Below are 22,959 nucleotides of genomic sequence, written 5' to 3'. Positions count from 1 at the left end.
TGTGGATGGATTATCTCAGTTGTTCTCCTGGCTGAAGTTTGGTCCTTTTACAGCATCCTGCCATGCGATTACATTTGTTCCTGACCACCGAGAACACTCACGGTAACTTTTATCGAGTGGAAAAAAGGTTAGCTTGTTTATATTATGCTAACATAGCTGTGTCGCTAGCGGTCACGTAGCACATCATTATATATCAGCTAGCCCAAGTTCAGTAACCCTACAAACGTCACTGCTGTTTAGTTTTCTGTCTTCATTTATGTTGGAAGTGATAAGAAAGCTGTACGTTTAAATTTGTTTCCAAAACCCCGCAGTCAGGGACATGCTATATTGTATTTAGATAGAAGCTAGCGAGCTAACATCCTGCTAACTTCTAACTCTGTTAAATGTCATAAATTCCGTTTTCTTGGATGCCTGGATGTTAAACTCAGTTGTTACACCTGGTAGAGCAGAACACTAATCATTTTATTAAAGATGAAAGACTTTAGACAGTTTTTCAACTCTCAGTAATGCCACAGTGATCGTTTGATATATGGACCCGCAGCGGAGTTTAGACCCAGACACTGCTAGTGACGTCAGACTGAACAACCGGATAAGATAAAAATAGAATACAAATACAAATACTATATACAACTGAGTAAAAATACAACGATGACAGAAAGGATTATTGCACTTAGTATTATTGCATATGTATGGATGTGTGTGCTTGATCAGTTAAAGTCTTTATTATGGAGTCTGACAGCAGTGGGGAGGAAAGACCTGCGAAATCTCTCCGTCCCACACCGTGGGTGCCGCAGTCTCCCACTGAAGGAGCTGCTCAGTGCTGTCACAGTCTGCTGCATGGGGTGGGAGATGTTGTCCAACAGGGATGACAGCTTAGCCGCCGTTCTCCTGTCACTCACCACCTCCACTGGGTCCAGAGGGCATCCTAGAACAGAGCTGGCCCTTCGGATCACCCTGTTCAGTCTCTTCCTGTCCCCAGCAGAGATGCTGCCGCCCCAGCAGACCACACCATAAAAGATAGCAGAAGCCACAACAGAGTCATAGAATTTCTTCAGGAGTGGGCCCTCCACTCCAAACGACCTGAGTCTCCGCAGCAGGTACAGCCTGCTCTGCCCTTTCCTGTAGAGGGCGTCTGAGTTATGAGTCCAGTCCAGTCTATTGTTCAGATGAACACCAAGGTACCTGTAGCTGTCCACAGCCTCAATGTCCATACCTTGGATGTTCAGTGGTTGCAGTGGAGAATGCTTGTGCCTGCGGAAGTCTACCACCAGTTCCTTGGTTTTACTGGCGTTGATCTGGAGGTAGTTCTGCTGGCACCAGTCCACAAAGTCTTATGGTCTTATTTATATAATATAAATATAACTTGAATAAATACAAAATGCTCTTTGTAAATGATGATTTCATTTAAGGGAAAAAAACTATTTAGACCTGGGGGGGAATCAAGAGTTTGCAATAACTGGCACGTCACTGTGGGGGAATTTTGGCCCTCTCTTCTTTGCAGAATTGTTTCAATTCAGCCACATTGGACATGCTGTTTAAGGTCAATGCCAAAGCATCTTAAGTTCAGGATTTGAATCCAAACTTTGATTAGGCCACCCTAAAATCCTCATTTTGGGATTTTTAAAAAAAAAAATTTGAGTCATTCAGAGGTGCTTCAGGAACTGAACTGATAGTCATCCTCTTTCAGGATTTTCCTTACTTGAGCAAAGCAGCCCCAGACCATCACACTACCACCACCATGTTTGACTGGACTGTTGCTATGATGTCCATTTTACGAAATGCTGTTAGTTTTATGTCAGATGTAACGGGACTCAGACCTTCCAAAAAGTGCAGCTTTTGTCTCATGAGTCCACAGGATATTTTCCAAAAGTCTTGGGAATCATCAAGATGTTTTTGGTAAATGTGAGACGTTGTCTTTGTGATCTTTTTGGTCAGCAGTGGTTTTCTCCTTGAACTCTCCCATGGATGCCATTTTTACCCAGTATTTGTCTTATTGTTGAATCATGAACTCTGACCTTAACAAGTGAGGCCTGCAGTTCTTTAGATGTTGTTCTGGTTCTTTGGTGACCTCCTGGATGAGTCGTTGATGTGCTGTTGGGGGTTGGTGACTCCTGGTACGGTTCACGCCTGTTCCAAGTTTTCTCCTTTTGTGTATAATGGTTCTCACTGGAGTCTCAAAGCCTTGTAAATGGCTTTGTAAAAACTGAAAGATGTCAGTAACTTTGTTTCTCAGCTCTTTCTTTAGATTGTGGCATCACGTGTTGGTTCTGAAATCATTTCACCTACTTCGCTTGACAGACAGGCTCTATTTAAGTGATTTATTGATTCAACAGGTCTGTCAGTAATCGGACCTGAGATTGGGGAGTGAAACTGAACTCAGCTTTCTAAAAATGTGGTGAATCCCACTTTATTCATGATTTTACAATGCAAGGCAATTGCTTGTAACACAGAGCGAGGTAGGTTTGGATAACTCTTTTCCTTTAATGAATGAAACTGTCAGTTACCAACTGCATTTAGTACTTATTTGGATTATTGTTGTCTAATATTATAATTTGCTTGGTAAGCAGCAAAAAATCAGGACGGGGCAAGTACATTTTCAAGACACTGTATGATGCATATTTGTTTGCTTTCTTACATTTATTGTATCTTGTTTGAACTGTGATGGCAATACTATGAGTTTTGCAGTTTTATTTTAGTACTTTATGTAGACCTTAATGACAAAAACGATCTCAGCACTTTTTCTAGCTTTGTGGTATCTCCAGTGCCTCGGTGATTGATTTACGTTGAATCAAGTGTGAAGACTTTCCCCAAGAGCAGGGGTATGCCGACCATAAAACCGAAACAGATAAAAAGATGATTAAATCAAAGCCACTTAAGGACAAGTTTAAGCAGCGTCCTCAAAGCTGACTTTTCCATGCAACCACGTGGCAGATAACAATTATGTCTTGTGATGGTGGTGAAAAACTCAGCACCCTCTGATTAGGATCTGGTTAATATTGCACAACCTGCCGAGCAGAATAACCTGTTTCTAGGTCACATCTTGAAAACACATTGATCTCAAAGCGTCTGCAGTCCCTGGGCTCTTTTCTGTTTTTCTCCCCTCTGTGAGAAATTTGTTGGCCATAATAGGTCGACTTCCCTCACACATCAGCTTTTCCTCTGATGCTCTTCCAAGGTGACGTCAAAAGTTGCTATGTACTGCATGTTGCAGGTGCTGAATTCTCTTGTTCTTGGCACTGTCTCGGAAACCAGACTGTTAATATGGATTTGACCCGGTGTCCTAATCCCTGAAAAAAGTTACTGATGTGATTTGTACTAACAAAACTCTGACTTTTACAAATGGATTACAAGTGTCAGACATCACGTAAACTGTTTAATCGAGGTCAGCGAGGCAGGACATTTTCTTTACCTCCTGATGCCTCATGTTGTTTCCTCCCAGCAGAGGCCAGCTCACCAATTGGCTGCAGAAAAGGGACAGCTACCCAATCATGGAGCTGAGCTACCTGGAGGTGGGGCTGGGCTCTCAGAGCATCCACATGGAGTTTGAAGATGTGGACGTGGCCTACACGCTACTCGTGAGGGACAGCGTGCGGTGCAAACGCTTCTTTGGCCGTTTAACAGGTAAAAAAGAAACCCCACAGAATAAAAGGAAACTGTATGGAAGTTTTTATTTTGTTAATATAGTCAGAAAGACAATGTGACTGTCCCGTTCTCGCTGTGTTTACTGGTTACACTGGGTTCAGGATTAACCTCAGGGCACAGTGAGGGAAGATTAAACACAGTTAACCTAATTTTAAAAGTTGGAGGGCTGTGTTACGTCCCTGAGGCAGACATTTGAACAACATGTTCCCTGTCACAGACCCACTCGCCGCCACAAAGTAATACTATACCATATGTGTGCTTTGTGACGCCAATTTCTACCCGTCCCCCTCAGTATTGGGTTTCCACAGACTGAGCACATCACCACACCAACTTGTCTGACTGAGAGGACCAGAGGCTGAGAGGAAAACCTTTTATTATACAGGGACTTCTTCCTGGGCTTTGGAATGTCTGGAGAAATATGGAAAATCAATTTGACAGTTACCAGCCCCTAAACATTTGGAGAAAAACAGAAAAACATTTTGGCATGTGTGGAATAGGATCGACGCTTAGTTTTAGCACATGTAACGTTTTGATATTGAACCCATGCGAACAAAAATTACAATTAAAACAGCACAGAGAGGGATGGTCCCTGATGTTTGTACAGATCAAGCCTGATGGATGTGGAAAAAAAAGCACGAGATGTGTTTTGTATATGGACTTTTTAAGGATCTTGCTCAGTTTATTTACTTGTTTTGATTTCTGTTCACGTAGAAGTCTTAACTGAACAACAACCTGGGACAGGATACAGTTAGCATAGCAAAGCTACCTCCTAATTCAGACCAAGCTAATGGCTCAGTCACAAGTAAAAGTAGGACAGCATTCTCCTTACAACTACAAACAAAACCGATGGCTGCCTTTTAATTGTGTTGAATTTTTTCACATTCTGTGACCGATTACCACGTGTGGTGACTAAATGGTTACACAGAGCTGGAGGGTATTCAACACTGACGACCACTTTTGTTAACTGCAATCACTCTCAAAGAGATTGTTCAAGTTCAAATAATTGGTGTGTAGTTTATAAATACAGACAGATTGCCAACATGTTGCAATCAATCTGAATGAGTCTTTGTCAATGAGCACAACTCAACTGGCTGCCAGCTGGTTGACACTGTTATAGGCGCTGCTTTGTTGAAGCTGCAAAGCTGTCCCACCATCTTGAATATAGTGGCCAAGATGGACATCACCGTTCTACGTAATCTACCGCATGTCTGTGGCTAGAGACCGGTCAAATATGTGGCACGCGTTTCCTTCTCACCTCAAGCCTCATTTCTTGAACTGAATTCAGGGCTCTAACACATAAACATGCATAAATATGCTCATTGTTAGCCTGCCTAATGTTAGGCTGGAGTGTCTGTCGAGTATCGAGTTTATTCACTAAGTGTCCAAGTCCAATAATGTTAGATCCAAAAACAAAGTTTTACTAACAGCAGCTAACATAGGCCTACAGCAGCTCACAGGGGCAAAAACACTGGCATTTACTGACAGAAAAGTCCATGATATCCTCAAGATGTCACCTCAGTATCGCTATCATCAGAGAGAAGTGAGTTTTGCTGACTTATTTACTTATTTACAAACATTGCAACATAATTTTGAGGCTACAAGTGTAATTATTTCAGATCATATCAAATCTTTTTACATATTGTTTTAAGAGGAAGGGGTAATCTGTTTTTATAAATGCTCTATTTTTCCTTTTCAAAGGAATGTTTAAAAAGGCAAAAACCTTTAAAAAAAAATTGACATTTTGCACGCATCGCTTATAGAAAGGGTCTGAAACAACTGCCAATTATCAAAAGTGGGCAGATTTTCCCTTTTGCAAGTAATTCTCTGAAGGCTTCCTGCCACAGTAGTGGGTATATATTTTAGCCAAAATAGTCCTGAATCTCTGCTGAGAGTCGCTACCACAATTTGGTTTCATTTACCAACGCGCTTTTGTAAGAGTTGCATTTAGTGGTTGGTCATTGAAGATAAATTATTTTAATATAATTTTCACTCTGGTTTCATCTTTCAGTAAAAAATACAACAACAAAAAAACAGAAGAAACATTTCAATATAATGTACTGAAACAAAAAGGCAGTTCATTATCTAAATATGTTTGTCTGACGAATGTTTCCAAAGCTAAATTCGAGCCTCACCCACATATATGAGAGTATTTATGAACTTACTTGATCCTCTCACTGACCAGGATCAAGGAACATTTTAGGCATCCCACTTGCTTCTTTCTTCTCCCTCTTCCTTGAAGTTTTGTCTCTCCACTAACAGCATTTTCTTTTTAAGTCCATAAACCGCTCATTTACTGCGTTGTATTCTTTGTGGGTGAAAATAATTCCAGATTGCTTTCAGCAAGACCAGAATGTCTCCAAAACAAAGCAGACGGAGTAGAGAAAAAAAAACAACAACCCACAAATAAGATCTTTTTGTATCCTTCCAGGTGCTCAGAAGACAAATGAATCCCGATGTTTCTCATTGCTTTAGACACCTACATGTGAATTATACGAAGGCTGTACTTATTTCTGTCCTGAAAACAAAGTGGCTAATATGACAAACTCTCTGATGCCACTGCCAAATTAACCCCGAAAACAGCTGTTGCAATATTTTGTCAGGAGAAATACGGAAAAGCTTAACCATAACAAAGTCTGACTGTTGTCCAAGCTGGCTCCTTTCATGTGGACAAAGTTTTTTCGAAACCACAACTGGAATGACGATGGACTCGCTGCCTGGAAGACAGAGGAAGGATGTGGTTATAACAGGGACAGTTTTCTGGAGCTTAGAGCTTCTTTCTCCAACCTAGTCTGACACAGCTTTATTGAAACAGGAGAGATAACACAAGACCTCTGGAATCTACGGCCCAGTGTTTTTTTGGGGTGTTTTTTTTGGGTGGGGGGGTCTGCCAGGTCTTTTCTCATGCTTGAAGGACTCTATTAATGTTCACTGTTGCAATCAAACCGTGTTGTAGAAGATTTGGTGCGAGTTGTCGGTATCAACAGAGAGAGATGTTGCTTTGGAAACTGGAATTAGAAAATCAAATCTTTACCCATTTCCTGTCCCGGGTGTCTAACGTATCAGACAGTGGTTTGGTATTTGATATCATGTGAAAATGATCAGGGGTGTTGTTGTTGGAAGCAGCCACACAGCAATATTGACACAGAGCAGAGCTCTAGTGAAAGTCTGTTTGTTTCAGATTTGGTTCTTAACACGCTCTGCTTGTCACCTTTACTTACTCCTGATTGCGGTCTTGGATGGCACCTTGCTAAACTGTCCACGTTAACACGTTATTTAATCTCGTTGTTAGTCTTAACGCTCACTGCTTCCCCTCAGACATGCTAAACACTGCCAGGAGTGTGGGGAAACTTTGACCCGGGGCCAGTGCAGATTTTCGTGAAAGCAACTGAGCCATCTGTCAGTTTTGTCCAAAATATTTAGAAACTTTTTTTTAAGGAAATTATTAAAATAAATGAATATGAATAAAACTATGCACAGTCTTGAAAAACATCAGACACGTGACACAAAGCGGGGCAAGAACCTTACCTTTTTTATCCAAAGGCAACGGAGTTTGATAAACCACAAGATTTTAAACAATTCGACAATTAGATTTAATGACAAAATATGATTTTTCTTTTCTTATTTTTTTTTTTTATTTTTTTTAAGAAATGAAAATGGGTTCTCGTGCAAAGTGGTAACCACTAACTTTTGGATTAAAAAAAAGGTAGTGGTTACAAATATATGAGAACAAAAAATAAAATGCTGATCTAATTTTGTGGCACTTAATCCTGAGAGGTGAATTATGTGTTTATAAGCACTGATTAGTTCAAAATGATTGTTTAACTTTGAAATTTATCAGGAATGTAAAAACTGTGTGTGTGGCCAATGTCACGACTGGTTTCTGAACCCTAAATCTTTCTTCATGGTTACTGAAATGTCAGTATGAATAAACATTTCATTACATCAAACATTATAGATTGATACACACCTTTTAGAAGCTGGTGTATATTTTTAGAATCATTTTATTAAATTAAGGAACCAAACTGTCGATGAACTTTTGGGGATACGGTGTCATTTTGTAACATAGGTGAAAATTAGATAAGACTTTTTTTTTCTGATTTTCACATTTTTAATAAAGGAAAGCATGTTTTGCCCTCATTTTATGTTCCTTCGGCTGTAACTGAGCCTTGTCCTTTCTTTCTGTCTCCTCCTCAGTGTCTCTTTAAATCTTTGAAATCTCATCTATTCAAACTTGACCCCAGTTATCATTTCTTCCCTTTGTTGTAGTCACACTCAATGATACGCCACAATTCACAACTGTTGGCGTGACCCGGCAGATTGTGTTCCCAGCATTTTCTCAACCACTGATTCAATGGTGCTGATATTTAACACCTGCACCTTATGACAGTTACCAGAAGAAGTTTCGGCTTGGGTTCCACTTTTGTCTTTAGACTTCTTTCCATGAAAGTTTGGGTGTGACATTTCTAGGATAGTACACGTTTACAAGTTTAGAAGTAATATTTGTATCCTTTCACCTGATTGCTTTCTCCTGTTAAATGTTCCTAAACCCCCAAATCTGTCAACTTCATCTAAAATGCCTCAGGAAAGTGAGAACAGAGGAGTGCTACCCTCTCAGCTGATTCAACAAGCTGTAAACCAGCCAGCTGTAAACTGCTGAAATGGTCACATGTCATGTTCAGAAGGAATCTAAGAAATTTTAAGTAAATTTCAGCGGTGAACTAATAGATTTTTGATTGGGAAGGTTGAGGTTTCAGACTCTTAATCTTCATTCAACCTTCATTACATTTTTTGAGTATTGGAACCATTTTTGAATTTTTGGTGGTTGGATATTTCTTAATGTGCTAAATGGAACATGTCAGACAAATGACAAATACACCTCCTGAAACTTAAGATAACCAAATGAAGCAACTACCAGTGCGAACAAAGGATACTGTCAATATTGACCTATCAATAAATTAGAGGATTATCTAGGCAACTGGGGCCTGGATTGTCCATTAATGATGAACTCTGCAATACATCGATGGACACTGAGTGACACGCTTTATATGTGGAAGTTTCATCTCAGAAATTCTGTGGTTTCTTTTGGAATACTAGAGCTCTTCCACCTCTGGAATTATTTTGCAAATGTCACCTAAAATGACCCTAATGCATCATATCCCACAATGAAAATTGACATCTTAAAAATTTCCACAAATATAAACCCAAATCTTAACAGATTACATATTCAGAATGCTGAAAAAACCTCAGTTTGTACTTTTGTTGGTCAGTCACAGAGGGAGCACACAAATGGCCGCCCCTCCCTGACCCTGGTTCTGCCGTAGGTTTCTTCCTGGTAAAGAGGAGTTTCTCCTTCACACTGTCGCAAAGTGCTTCCTCGCAAGGTTCATCTGATTGTTGGGGGTTTTCTCTGTTTTGTAGGGTCTTTACTTCCCAAGATAAAGCACCTTGAGGTGACTGTTGTTGTTTGTTTCTATTTAAATACATTTGAAATGAAGTGAAACTGAATGCTAAAAACAATGAAATGACTGCGGCCACTCTTGATGCTTCTCATGCAATTTTTTTGTAATCTTTGGTGTTTTTTCATGCTTCTCCCATTCATGGTGAACTCCCTTTCATCCGTTCTTTTCATCCTGTTGCCTTCCAACCAATAAGCATGTACCCATGCATAGCATCATCGATACTAAGCTACATGCTTTGGGGTTTTTTTTTGGAACACCGCATATAACCACATTTGCGTAGGTTGCATACCCCTCTGCCTAAGCTCTGCATATTCAAATACCTGAACAAATGCAGAACTATTGAAAGGTTTTAACTTTCCCACATAAAGATGATATTTGGCAACCTGCCCCTGTACCCTTAATGACAAGTTTTAACACCTCAGTATATAACAATAAACATGTGGTTTGATGACTGTTGGAATAGCATGTGGACTTATCCAAGGATGGCTGCATAGGCAGAGACCACCCTCACTATCTTCTCAGGCACACCCAGTAATTCTGTTCTATGAGGAGGTCTGAAATAACTGAAACAACTGTTCATAAAAGAGCTTCAAGGGTTACTCTTAGGAGGCTTTCGGGGGCTAAAGAGTTAAAGGGAGAAGTGCTAAAATGGCTTGTTTCAGGTAGGATGAACTGAGGGAGCTCACCGAGATGCAGCATAAAATAATTAACAGTGAATCATGCAAGCCAACTCTAGTAAAAACCTGGGTGAGAGGGAATATTCACGGGTAATTCTTTGACCACTACTAACTGTTTTCTTGCCGTTTCTTCAGGAGTTGTGCGTGAGATGGCTCACAAATCAGAGAGCAAGCTGAAGTCGATCTCCACCACAAGGCTCACCCCTGAGCACCATCTCTGGTACGCACCCACACTGCATCTGCACGCCTACTTTTGCTGAGGGAGGACCCGCTGGATGCAGTGAGAAAACAGCAGGCGTCTTTGATTTTATTTGCGTAGATGCTGAAAGATGTGGTCTGAATAGTGTTATGCACATTTGTATGTGGTTGGGCCGTGTAGGTTAAAGGGAGTTACGGCAGTAGAAGTTCTAACGCTGCACATTTCTGACACATCTTTAGTTGATTACAATCAGCTTTTTTTAGACTCCATTTTGTAAAATGGCTCCACTAAATTAGCTGGTAAACCACATCTTAATTTGTAACATGTGTTTTGCTCTGCAAGTCCTAGAGCATGCATGTCCCCCGTGTAGTTTGTTAACAGTGCCAGTAGTGTTTCTGCACCTTTATTTGTATGTTTTCCTTTCTCACTCAGAAGATAGACGCTTTTCCTGGGTGCTCACTGAAAAGGAATGTGGTTTAGCTCATGAAAGTATGATTTCAGGGAAGAAACATGCAAAACAAAAAAAAACCTCCCATAAACCTGCAAAAAAAAAAACACGTGCTGTGAATAATCCAACTTTTCAATCATACACACAAACTGTGTAAGTATATGAGGCAGTTTAGACATCCTGGAAGAATTTTTTTTTTTTCCAAGTTAGAGAACATAAATAAATACTTTCTTTTCTCTTTAGCTTAAAAAAATACATTGACAGTGACAGAAACCAAGCCTGTTAAGTGCCTGTTAAGTAGATTAGCAAATTCATTCAGGTGCCAACACAATAAGGCCTTAAATCTCCCAATTTGTCATTTTTCCTCCAGGCTTCACAACACAAAATCAAAAAATACAAACAAACCTTCATGTGTTCTGAGGCAGCAAACCACAGTCTCACTTCCAGTGTTTGCACAACACTACTCCTGTCAGCTGTCATTATGTTAATTATCCCCTTTGCTTCAGAGTCACTGTAAACTTTACGCTGGGATGTTGAAGCCCTTCAATCTCACACCTATCAGCCACAAGGTTCCAAACCGCCCTGTTATTTTATACAAATCGGTGTTTATGCCATTGTATCTTTAACTGAAGGAGATTTTTGTTTGTGTTTGTATGTCATGTTAACACTGGACTTTGTCTGATCTGTCAGGCCTTTAGTGTGCGAAGACATCCAGGCAGATATGGAGGACGGACAGCTGCAGTTCTTCTATGTTCTGGCTTTTGTCCTACAAGGTGACACATCCACTTGTTCATAAGTTGTTGTTTTTTTGCTGACTTGAGTTTTTATTACTCTATTTTTCTGTTTGTTTCTTTTTATCTCACAGAGTTTGCTTCCGTTCTAGATTTCTATCAGTTATCACTAGATAACTACAGTGGGGCAAAAAAGTATTTAGTCAGCCACCGATTGTGCAAGTTCCCCCACTTAAAATGATGACAGAGGTCAGTAATTTGCACCAGAGGTACACTTCAACTGTGAGAGACAGAATGTGAAAAAAAAATCCATGAATTCACATGGTAGGATTTGTAAAGAATTTATTCGTAAATCAGGGTGGAAAATAAGTATTTGGTCACCTCAAACAAGGAAAATCTCTGGCTCTCACAGACCTGTAACGTCTTCTGTAAGAAGCTTTTCTGTCCCCCACTCGTTACCTGTATGAATGGCACCTGTTTGAACTCATCATCTGTATAAAAGACACCTGTCCACAGCCTCAAACAGTCAGACTCCAAACTCCGCCATGGCCAAGACCAAAGAGCTTTCGAAGGACACCAGGAAAAGTATTGTAGACCTGCACCAGACAGGGAAGAGTGAATCTACAATAGGCAAGCAGCTTGGTGTGAAAAAATCAACTGTGGGAGCAATCATCAGAAAATGGAAGACATACAAGACCACTGATAATCTCCCTCGATCTGGGGCTCCACGCAAGATCTCATCCCGTGGGGTCAAAATGATCATGAAAACGGTGAGCAAAGATCCCAGAACCACACGGGGGGACCTGGTGAATGACCTGCAGAGAGCTGGGACCAAAGTAACAAAGGTCACCATCAGTAACACACTACAACGGCAGGGAATCAAATCCCGCAGTGCCAGACGTGTTCCGCTGCTGAAGCCAGTGCATGTCCAGGCCCGTCTGAAGTTTGCCAGAGAGCACATGGATGATACAGCAGAGGATTGGGAGAATGTCATGTGGTCAGATGAAACCAAAGTAGAACTTTTTGGTATAAACTCAACTCGTCGTGTTTGGAGGAAGAAGAATACTGAGTTGCATCCCAAGAACACCATACCTACTGTGAAGCATGGGGGTGGAAACATCATGCTATGGGGCTGTTTTTCTGCCAAGGGGACAGGACGACTGATCCGTGTTAAGGACAGAATGAATGGGGCCATGTATCGTGAGATTTTGAGCCAAAACCTCCTTCCATCAGTGAGAACTTTGAAGATGAAACGAGGCTGGGTCTTCCAACATGACAATGATCCAAAACACACCGCCCGGGCAACAAAGGAGTGGCTCCGTAAGAAGCATTTGAAAGTCCTGGAGTGGCCTAGCCAGTCTCCAGACCTCAACCCCATAGAAAATCTGTGGCGGGAGTTGAAAGTCCGTGTTGCTCGGCGACAGCCCCAAAACATCACTGCTCTCGAGAAGATCTGCATGGAGGAATGGGCCAAAATACCAGCTACTGTGTGTGCAAACCTGGTAAAGACCTATAGTAAACGTTTGACCTCTGTTATTGCCAACAAAGGTTATGTTACAAAGTATTGAGTTGTGTTTTTGTTATTGACCAAATACTTATTTTCCACCCTGATTTACGAATAAATTCTTTACAAATCCTACCATGTGGATTCATGGATTTTTTTTTTTCACATTCTGTCTCTCACAGTTGAAGTGTACCTCTGGTGCAAATTACTGACCTCTGTCATCATTTTAAGTGGGGGAACTTGCACAATCGGTGGCTGACTAAATACTTTTTTGCCCCACTGTAGGTACCTTGCTAGTACCTAGTTAGACCCTCCTTTATCTTCAGCGCTGCTTTAACTCATCATGGCATAGATTCAACAAGCTGGAAAATTCCTCAGAGATTTTGGCCCATATTGACATGATAGCTTTAGACAGTTTGATTTGATTTGATTTGATTTTGATATACCTTTATTAGTCCCACAAGGGGAAATTTCATAAGGCTGCCGACCTATTGCACGCAATGGCGGCGCCATCTTGCCCTCCGACCATTCATACATGACACAAAACATCACATGGGGAAGACAGGTCAGAGAGGTATAACAATGGAAAATGCACCACACGAGGAAAGATGAGGAGAAAAAAATAACTCCCCCCAGACTGAGCTCCAACAGGGAGATCAGTTTGAGAACAGAAAAAAAAACACCTCTGCACATAGCACATGAAAAAATCTTAATACAGCAAAGAAACACATTACAAGCAACAGGGGTGGGTAAAGGGGTGAGAGACAGCCGATTTAGACAGTACATCCCGGCCTGCATGCGCTGGTCTCCTTGATCCACCGTCAGCATTGAAAGGGAATAAGCGTCGAAGGCGTTTGGAAAGGGAGGGGGGATGAGTGTGTGCATATCAGTGTATATGTATGTGTGTGCGTGCCCAGAGTTCAGCTGAGACAGTGTCCTTCGCCCTGCTAGGCTAAGTAAACAGTCTTCCAGCCAACCCAGGTGGCCTTGCATGGAATGGGAAGGAACAGACTAAACACAGTCGTTATCAGGGTGTTTTTGATCGGCTCCAGCCTTGCGACCGCAGCTGGCACCGAGAGGGTATCCGCATGAAGTGATGGTGCTTTTTACTTTAGTGCAAACAGGTCATATGAATTTCTAAGCTGCTCTAACAGTCCAACACTGGTCTCTCAATCTCCCGTTGGAGAGCCGTGAGCTTTCTATGATGTTATCCAAACTTACGTTCCATGATGTTGTCATTCTCTTTGCTCAAAGAGCAGGTCCTGAGAACTCACGACTGCAATGCACTTCCCCAAGATTTGATCCAATTTGCGCTCAAAGGTGTTATTCGAGCGAGCCCCTCCAAATGTACCGGTAATCCAGTTTTTCACTCAGAGGTCTTGTTCTGAGTATTCACAGCAGCCGTGCGTTCTCCAAGATCTTCTCCATGCTGCACTCAATGAGCCCATTTTGAGAAACTCACGCCTCGTCCCATCATTTCAATCCCAGCGGGCAGCCTTGTGGGGGTTTGAACAGCCGGTTCCGCTTCCTTAATTCTTCGATAAGCCAGGGCCAAGCCAGCTCCGATCAGCAGGAACCCTGTTATCATGGTTCCGAATAGGTAGATATCTTCAGCAGTCAGGCTCACCCGAGCCCAGACTTCTCGTTGAGAAGGGGTGTCAATTGCATTCAGAGACCAGTTGATCAAATCCATAATTCCTCTTTTAGGTTTTAGAGAACAGACTGTGAGAGAGTGTTCCAGGGAACATTCTCTCACTGCCAACACATCCAAAAGGTGCTCGATCGTATTGAGATCTGGTGACTGACCATTTGAGTAGAGCGAATTCATTGTCATGTTAAAGAAACCAGTTTGAGGTTTCATGGTGTGTTATCCTGCTGGAAGCAGCCATCAGAAGATGGTACACTGTGGTCATAAAGGGATGGACATGGTCAGCAACAATACTCAGGCAGGGTAAGGTGTTTTAACAATCTTCATTTGGTACTAGGTGGTCAAAGTGTACCAAGAAAATATCCTCCACACCACCACGAGCCTGAATAGTCGATACGAGGCAGGACGATTCCGTGCATGCTTACTCCAAATTCTCACCCTACCATTTCAGTATCGCTGTAGAAATCGACACTCATCAAACCAGGCAACATTTTTCCAGTGTTGAATTGACCAATTTTGGTGAGTCTGCGAATTGTTGCCTCAGTTTCCTGTTCTAGCTGATGGCAGGAGACCACACCCATTATGGTCTTCAGGAGCAGGAGACCATAATGGGTGTGGTCTTCTGCTGCTTTAGCCCATCTGCTTCAAGGTATGCTCTTCTGCATACGTTGGTTGTAACAAGTAGTAGTTATTCGAGTTACTATTGCCTTCCTAGCAGCTTGAAACAGTTTGGCTATTCTCCTCTGGCATTAACAAGGCACTTTCACCCACAGAACTGCTGCTCACTAGGCATTTTCTCTTTTTCAGACCATTCTCTGTAAACCTTAGACACGGTTGTATGGGAAAATCCCAGCAGAGCAGAAGTTTCTGAAATACTCAGACCAGCCTGTCTGGCACCAAGAACCAAGACACGTTCAAAGTCACTTAAATCACCTTTTGACCATTCTGCTGAAAAAGGTGATCTGACAGTTCTGCTCAGTTTGAACTGCGGCGGCCGTCTTGACCATTTCTTCATGGTTAAATACACTCAGTTGCTGCCATGTGATTGGCTGATTAGATGTTTGTGTTAATGAGGAGTTGAACAGGTTTATCTAATAAAGTGGCTGGTGAGTGTATCTCTTTATGTTAGTGTTGTTTGTCGTGAGGTTTTTGTATTGAGGTAATTTAGTTTACAAGCTGGAGAAATAGCTAAATCCTAACTGTTGGTTTTAGCCAGAAGTAAGGAATCTTGGCCCAATTAAATCCCTGACGCTACTTCTGCACCCCCAGAATTACTGCAGGAATAAATGCCAGGATAATGTGCTAAAGGGGAGAATTACAAATGAAATGGCAACAAGGTTTTATTTCCTTGAAGATAAAAGTAGATTATGGCAGGAAGAGCCCCCCACCTCAAACCCCCCCAACCCCCACACCCGTGGGGAGTAGCTGACGTGAGATGCCTATCGACAATCAAACCTGTGCCCTTAAATGAGGCAGACATCTTTTGTTTTTACTCAGCGATGGCAGGTGACTGCTTTGGCGTGAGTTTGGTAGATACTGACCCTGCAGGACTCCTAACTGGCTCTGCTAAAGCAGGCACATTTAAAGCAGGGGTAGCTGCAGGCTGCACAGAGCTGTGTAGGTCTCTGGAATTTCAAGTACTATAATTTTAACATGTCTGGATCTGACTTCTCTCTGTTTTTTTTTTTTTCTTCCTCCACGTGTCCCACAGAAGATGCAGCTTTCTGGCATGAAATGTAACACCATAACTTTTCTTTGTAGTTCAAAAGTACTTTGTAAAGCTTTTAACATCAGTGACCTCTAAAGGCAGCTTATATGACAAGATCAGAGGTTAAAATCTCAAAGCTCAAAACAGTAAAGTTTAAATGTGTTGCTCTTGCTCGAGGGAGAAAATACTGCAGTTCTTTATAGAATGACCTGAGATGACTTAAGATATGATTTAGCTCTGTGTGAATATGTTATAATGGCACTTTTGGAGTTATTTAAAAAACGTGAAACTTTTCTGGCTTTCTTTCAGAGGATATCTGGATGCCGTTGACGGTTCTGGCGACTAGAGAAACCCTCTATCTGCTCAGAGAGGATCACCAGTGGAGGAAAAACAGCCCGTCGGCGAATGAAAACAAAGAACCGTGCAGCGGGAGCGTCACTGTGTTAGAAACTCTGCCAATCAGCTGTGTGAGCTCAGTTCTCCTGTGGCCTGTGGACCAGTGCAGGATGGATATAAAGCTTTACGATGAGGTGCGTGTGATCTCAGAAGTTTAAACAAAGCCCAGAAATGTCATGAGAAAGTCTTATAGTAACTTTATGTGCTTCTGCTTCTTGTCATGAAGACAGCTGCCACTCAAAACTACACAGAAATGAAGAATAAATATATCTTTGGTTTGATTCCAGACAAGCTTCCTTTTTTGTTTCTTTTGCATGCAGCTGATTAAAAACACCGGGGAGATGAGGAATAATTAGGCATGAGAAAATGCAAACACTCTTTGGTAGAAAGCAGTAATGAATGTAATACCACTCTATTAGTTATGTATCTTGGCAGAAATTGTAGTTCACAGGAACATGTTCTGGCATACATTTAGTTTTTCCTCATATGAAACTCGCATACAGATTCAGGGAAACAAATGAATGGCTCGTTGGTGTTTTGGCAGATCCTAAACTGTATAATAATAACAGGCTGATAAAGCAACAAATAGGTAACAAAAATGACTTACAAAAACAGTCGCGTATTTGCATATGAAGTATTTCGAGGTTTTAAATTGGCCGTGGCGGTTGGGGATGTTTGTGTCATTCCTTCGTCTTTATTATCAACTACAATTGCAAAGTTAGTATTGATTTAATCTTGTGATCGCATGTGTGGGTGTGTGCGTCTGTCTGTTTCGGGTACTTTGGCAGGCCTGTCTGACTGTGGAAAAATTTTGTTGTGTTCCAACAGTGAAATATAAAGTCAGAAAACGTTGTGGGATTTAGAACCGGGGATAAAGTTTTCTCCAAGTTCATACGGGCTGGTCAAAGGCTGAGAATCAAATCTGAAAACAGCTAGGAAAACATAAATGAGATATGGCATTGCCAGACCTTAAGAAATATTTTCATGCTGCACAAATGAGACCTGCAATCTGCGGTTGTGTCAGTGATTATGAGGCAAAGTTGAAACTCTTACAGCAGTATGTAGAAGCAATGGAAATTAATTTTCATTGGACATGGAGATAAAGTAAAGATATACTTAAACAGGTAGATGTTATCACTCAGTTTACATTAAAGGCAAGGCAAGGCAAGTTTATTTGTATAGCACAATTCAACAACAAGGTGATTCAAAGTGCTTTACAGAGACATTAGAAACAAAAACAAATAAAAAGCATGATTTAAAATTGATTAAAACAAGAAAACAAACAAACTAATTAACAAACAAACAAAACAGTATATAAAATCAAAACAGATAAAATCAGAACAATAGATAAAATCAGTAGTTAAATGTAAGTTTTGAAATTTAAGCTTAAAAGTGTGGATTTGGTGCTTTATTCAAATGCAGCTGAGAATAGGTGAGTCTTCAACCTGGATTTAAATAAACTGAGTGTTTCAGCTGATCTGAGGCTTTCTGGGAGTTTGTTCCAGATATAAGGAGCATAAAAGCTGAATGCAGCTTCTCCGTGTCTGGTTCTGACTCTGGGAACTGATAAAAGACCAGATCCAGATGACCTGAGGGATCTGGAAGGTTCCCTCAGGTACTTTATGTCAAATTGGGGTTTGACATAAAGTACTGTGCAGAAATCCTGGGCCAACCTTTGTTTCCTTATATTTTGCTTCCAATGAGCTGTAAACTGTCTTGTAATTTGTTAAAGACGTCTATGAAGTAGCAGTTTGTAAGGAAGGGAAATGGGGAGAGAAGTCCGACGTACGCCAAAGTACACAAGAACTAGACCGAACATCAGTGGCAACGGGTCTGATGAAGTGATGGATGCAAATTTTACGCTTTTTGTTCAAATCATCATCAGTATTTCCTGAAGTGGTCTGGAGAGAAGTAAAACAGTGAGTGTCTGCAGGCATCTGTGTAACATGTTGGAGGCTCTGTCATGGTTTGAGCTGCATTGCAGTCAGTGGTGTTGGAGATTTTGTCATGGATTGGCTTCCCCAGAGCCTGGACTTCAACATTATTGAATTTTAAAAATTAAAAAAGAGATGGGAGAAAGGTCGTTGAAGGTCATGTTCAGAGTAGAACTGCACACAAGTCAGTAAGGCAAAGCGGCGTGATGGATGTGTTTTGTTTGTTTGTTTGTTTGTTTAAGAAAAACAACCATTGGGCAATATATCAGATTTTTAAATCCCGAAATATCAGGATCTATTATGTAGCCTATTACCACTGCAAGCCACTTTGCAACCCACCACTTAACCAACTTTTTTTATGCAGTTTCTGACTTTAATCAGAGTTGTATCTGTGTTACATAAAAGGCCACCAAAGTTTAATTACTACATGTGAAAATTGAAATCTTTATTTATTTATTTTTTACTATAGTGGTAAAAATACGTGTAAAAAACATCAGTCACTGTTTAATTGTTCATGTGCTTACTTTAGTCTTTGCCCTTATTTGTTTTTTATTATTATTATTTATAAACAAATTACACTCAGTGTAAGTGTAGGGATGTGGAGATAAATAAATATTAATCGTAGAAAAGCATAAAAAAGAACCATTATACATTTAAGTCTATGTGGAGGACTTATTAAATGCCACAGATATCATCCATCCCAGTATTTTGTGACGACCATATCACGCACAAGACTTTCACTGAAGATGAACACAATCTCATTGTTTGACGTTTATTGTTACCAACAGAGTACGTACCGGTGAATTAACCATACTGCTGTTCAGTAAGTGGCTAAAATGCAGTGCTGTTTTCTAATGTTTGCTACTTTGACAACATCAGATCTGATAACAAAGTTCTGCTGCCGTTCTCCTTCTGTTTGTGCAGCAGCATGTTATAGATTGTGGCCCTGCCAAGTTTAACTCGCATGTGATTAACTGCTTTAATTTTCATACTTTCTCGTGTGTGTTTCCTGCAGACTGTGAAACAGGAGAGGACGTGGTGTGTGCGCTCAGAGAGTGGCGAGCTCCTCCAGGGTCTGCTGGCCTGGGTCAAAACACAGTGGGAGGCCATGTTTGGAGTAAAACTGCACACAAGTCTGCAAGACAAAGCGGCGTAGTGTGTGTGTGTGTGTGTGTGTGTGTGTGTGTGTGTGTGTGTGTGTGTGTGTGTGTGTGTGTGTGTGTGTGGAGGGGTGCAAAGACAGAAAAAGTTGTATGGTGCCGGGTAAAGTTTGGTGAGCATGACCGAGTGTGTCTTTGTTTTCTCTCTACGCACTCTGCACTCAGTCTGGTCCCATTACGCTTGTTGCTTTAAGCCAAGAACTTGGAAATGATTGCACTCATTCATGTGGCACACAAGCCTGTAAAAGCACTGGTTGCATAATGTTTCCTCCAGATACCATCCCACTGAACTTTTCTACAGCTGGAATGGAGTGTGCCTTGTTTCTTTTGTTGATGCTGTGTTGTCCTAATGAAATGCACCTTAATGCATCACATGCTGTTCTTTGATCGTCTGTAGCATCAAGCTAATATGGAGCAGATTTTGGGGGAAGGTTTGGAGTTACAAGCATTAAGTCAAGGGAGTGAAACAAATGTTCTGTCTTAGGATTTGTAGGGAAGTAATGCAAGAGGCTGAGCCTAGAATATGTCAACCGCCTTTGTCAGTTTTTTTTTTTTTTTTCTCTCTCTCATCGTCTTAGGGTGCTTTGCATCACGCGGTCAACACGAGGCTGGGGGAGCCTCTGAAAGGCCAAGGTTCAAGACATTGTCGTCAAAGAATTTGCACGCAGTTTTCACCTAATTAAGGTCTTGTGATGTTTCAGACGTTCGGTGAACAGTAGCACTTCTCGTGTTTAAACATTTTGAAAAAGATGTTTATTTTAATTTGTAATTCGGGTTTGGTTGATTGGTTTGTTTTCAGAGCATTTATCAAGGGCAGGGAGAAAAATCTGTTTTGACATCAGGCACTGTCATCATTCAGTAAATGTGATGGATAAACATTATCTCAACTGAATCCTTGTTTATTTAGTTTGTACATCGGTTAAAGCTGTAAGACAGAACGTCTACAGCTGTGTTCATATGTAACCACTGTAATGGGAAACTGTACATATCAGTTACCGCAAAGGTCAGCAGTTAATTTAGGTCTACTAATTAGGTCATTAGTAATTTATTTATTTCTGTGCTTTTTTTTTCATAACAGGTTTATGCAGAAGACTGTGTTTTATTTTTATATCAATGTGATGCCAATCATGCATATACGTGACTAAAGAAAGTGATGTGTTTGGAAGTGAAGTTCATTTTTTGTAGCCACACCAAGGTGTGATTACTGCCAAACTTGCTGAATGAAGAAATCACCTAATAGAACCGGTCTGATAAGTGAAGCAGGCTAAAAGATCTCAAAAAGCAACACATCGTGCCACAATCTAAAGAAACAGCAAAGACATTGACAGCTATGAGTCTGGAAAGGGTTGCAAAGTAATTTCTAAGGCTTTGAGACATGCATCCTACAGAAATTACTCCGAGAGCGCATCAACGACTCATCGTTAGTAGGCCACGTAGGAACCCAGAACAACATCTAAAGAATTGCAGGCCTCACTTGTCTCAGTTAAGTTCAGATTTCAAGTAGAAAACCACTGCTGACCAAAAAGATCACAAAGGCTCGTCTCACATCCGACATAAACTAACAGAATTTCATAAAAAGATCATCATACCAACAGTCAAACGTGGTGGTGGTAGTGTGGTGGTCTGGGGTTGCTTTGCTGCTTCAGGACGACCTTCTGTAATTGATGGAACCATGAATTCTGCTCCAGGGACACTTGGATTATGAAGCAGGACAATCAACCAAAACACACCAGCAAATCCACCTCTGCATGCCTCAAAAAATGAAATTAAGGCTTTGGAGTGGCCTAATCAGTCCAGACTTAAGTCTGATTGAGATGCTTTGGCATGTGGCTAAATCAATTCTCCAAAGAAGAGTGGGACAAAGTTCCACAGCAGTGATGCAAAAGACTCATTACCAGTTATCACAAACACTTGACTGCCGTTCTTGCTGCCAAGAGTGGCACAGTTAGTTATTGAGTTTAGGGGACAGTTGCTTTTTCACAGGTAGGTCTGGATAACTGTGTCCCCTCAACAAATGAACTTATCATTTAAAAACTGCACTTAGTATTCACTCAGGTTATCTAACCTTTAAATGTCTTTGATGATCTGAAACATGCAAGTGTGACCAATATTCAAAGACTGAAATAAGGGAGCAGCACTGTAAATGTGAAGTGTATTGAATGTGTTTTACTAAAATCTTACTTTAAAACATTTGCTAACTTAAGTTTGAAGGGAATCTATTCTGTTTACTAGCATTACCAGACCAGTGTTATCCAGGCAGTTAAATAGTGTAGCGATGTACTAATCAGAGTTCGTAAGTAGTGCTTATTTTTCTCGAACTGTGACCTGATAAATGTATACTGTCTGAAACAAGTAATTTTAAAGTAAATGGAGTAAGATTTAATTTATATAGCATCTTTCAAAAAAAATATCTCAAAATTCTTCACAACCAAAATGCCAAAAACATATGAGCGAGAAGTTTAAAAAGATTAGTTCTGAGCTCATAGGTCACTGAGTCCACGGAGCTGAAGTTCCGAGCGAGAGAGCTCCAGAGTGTGGGAGTCTTTAGTTCTGAGCATCAGCAGGCTCTGGTCACATGACCTCAGGGACGTGCTGGGGTGTATGGATGTAAAAGTCACAACCAGAATCTGAAAATGTGTCCTGAAGTTAATGTGAGCCAGTGCAATGGTGTGAAAGGACCCTCCCACTTACGGTTGGCTGCCTCCTGCAGAGTGCAGTTACACATGTCCTTCATGATACAAACGTCCCAGTGACTTCTGCCGCCACACAGTCTTAAACTAGGGATGGTTGATGTGTGGCTGAGATGACATCGTATAGATCTGGGAGTAGAAAACAACCATCTGAAACTGAGTGTTTACAACTCACTGAAGCCTTTGAAGGGATTAACTTGCACATATGGTGACCTCGTTATTTGAAACTACAAACTTTAATTTAGAGAAGAAAAGACAGCACATAATATTCTGCTTCAAGTCAAGTCTTCAAGTCTTGATTGTTTAAGGATGTTTATGTTATGTTTCCCGTTAGTCAGTTGAAGCCAAACTGTCGAGCTTGTTCCTGCAAAGCGAAGCTTACTGTGAGTCCAAACCAGAGGCCACCAGGCAAGGTAGGCAACTGCTGGGGGCCCTTGGCCCAGCAGACAACACATTTTTATAATTAACTGAGGAAAGTTATGAAATTTAGATTCAAAGAAATTTGGACGGGGCACTAGAAGTTACGCTAAGTTGTACTGAACTGTACATTATTGTGCTGGATGTGCAGTCTGGTGCACTTATTGTATTTTCTGTATTGTTAATGCAGACTTTGTGGTTTCATGGTGCTAAAATCTGTATTTTTTTTCATCATGTAAAACTCTAAATGGACAGTGCAGCCACAGTGCACATTAGTTTAATCATCTGTATTGGAACTATTACATCGCAGCTATCAAAAGAAAACAGTAAACACTATAGATTGAAT

The 22,959-nt window shown here is 40.9% G+C and overlaps 1 protein-coding gene across 2 annotated transcripts in view; it reads left to right on the top strand.

Annotated features, from left to right (window-relative positions):
- The window catches only part of stk11ip (serine/threonine kinase 11 interacting protein), a 49,188-nt gene extending 26,683 nt beyond the window's left edge, over positions 1-22,505 (top strand). The window contains exons 22-26 of one of the 2 annotated variants that reach the window (XM_085398848.1): positions 3,443-3,621; positions 9,914-9,998; positions 11,116-11,198; positions 16,326-16,546; positions 19,362-22,505. In XM_085398848.1, coding sequence (XP_085254974.1) covers positions 3,443-3,621; positions 9,914-9,998; positions 11,116-11,198; positions 16,326-16,546; positions 19,362-19,502 — 709 coding nt within the window. In that variant the 3' untranslated portion in view covers positions 19,503-22,505. Of the gene's footprint in view, positions 1-3,439; positions 3,622-9,913; positions 9,999-11,115; positions 11,199-16,325; positions 16,547-19,361 lie in introns of both variants that reach the window. The other variant, XM_085398847.1, reaches the window with a different exon arrangement.
- Positions 22,506-22,959: the final 454 nt, after the last annotated feature.

Source organism: Rhamphochromis longiceps, linkage group LG23 (genome assembly GCF_057381845.1).
Source record: "Rhamphochromis longiceps isolate RC_006_pf linkage group LG23, R_longiceps_female_GT1.1, whole genome shotgun sequence".
Classification (NCBI taxonomy): Eukaryota; Metazoa; Chordata; class Actinopteri; order Cichliformes; family Cichlidae; genus Rhamphochromis; species Rhamphochromis longiceps.
Note: the sequence above shows the minus strand (reverse complement) of the source record. Positions and strands in the feature narration are given on the sequence as shown.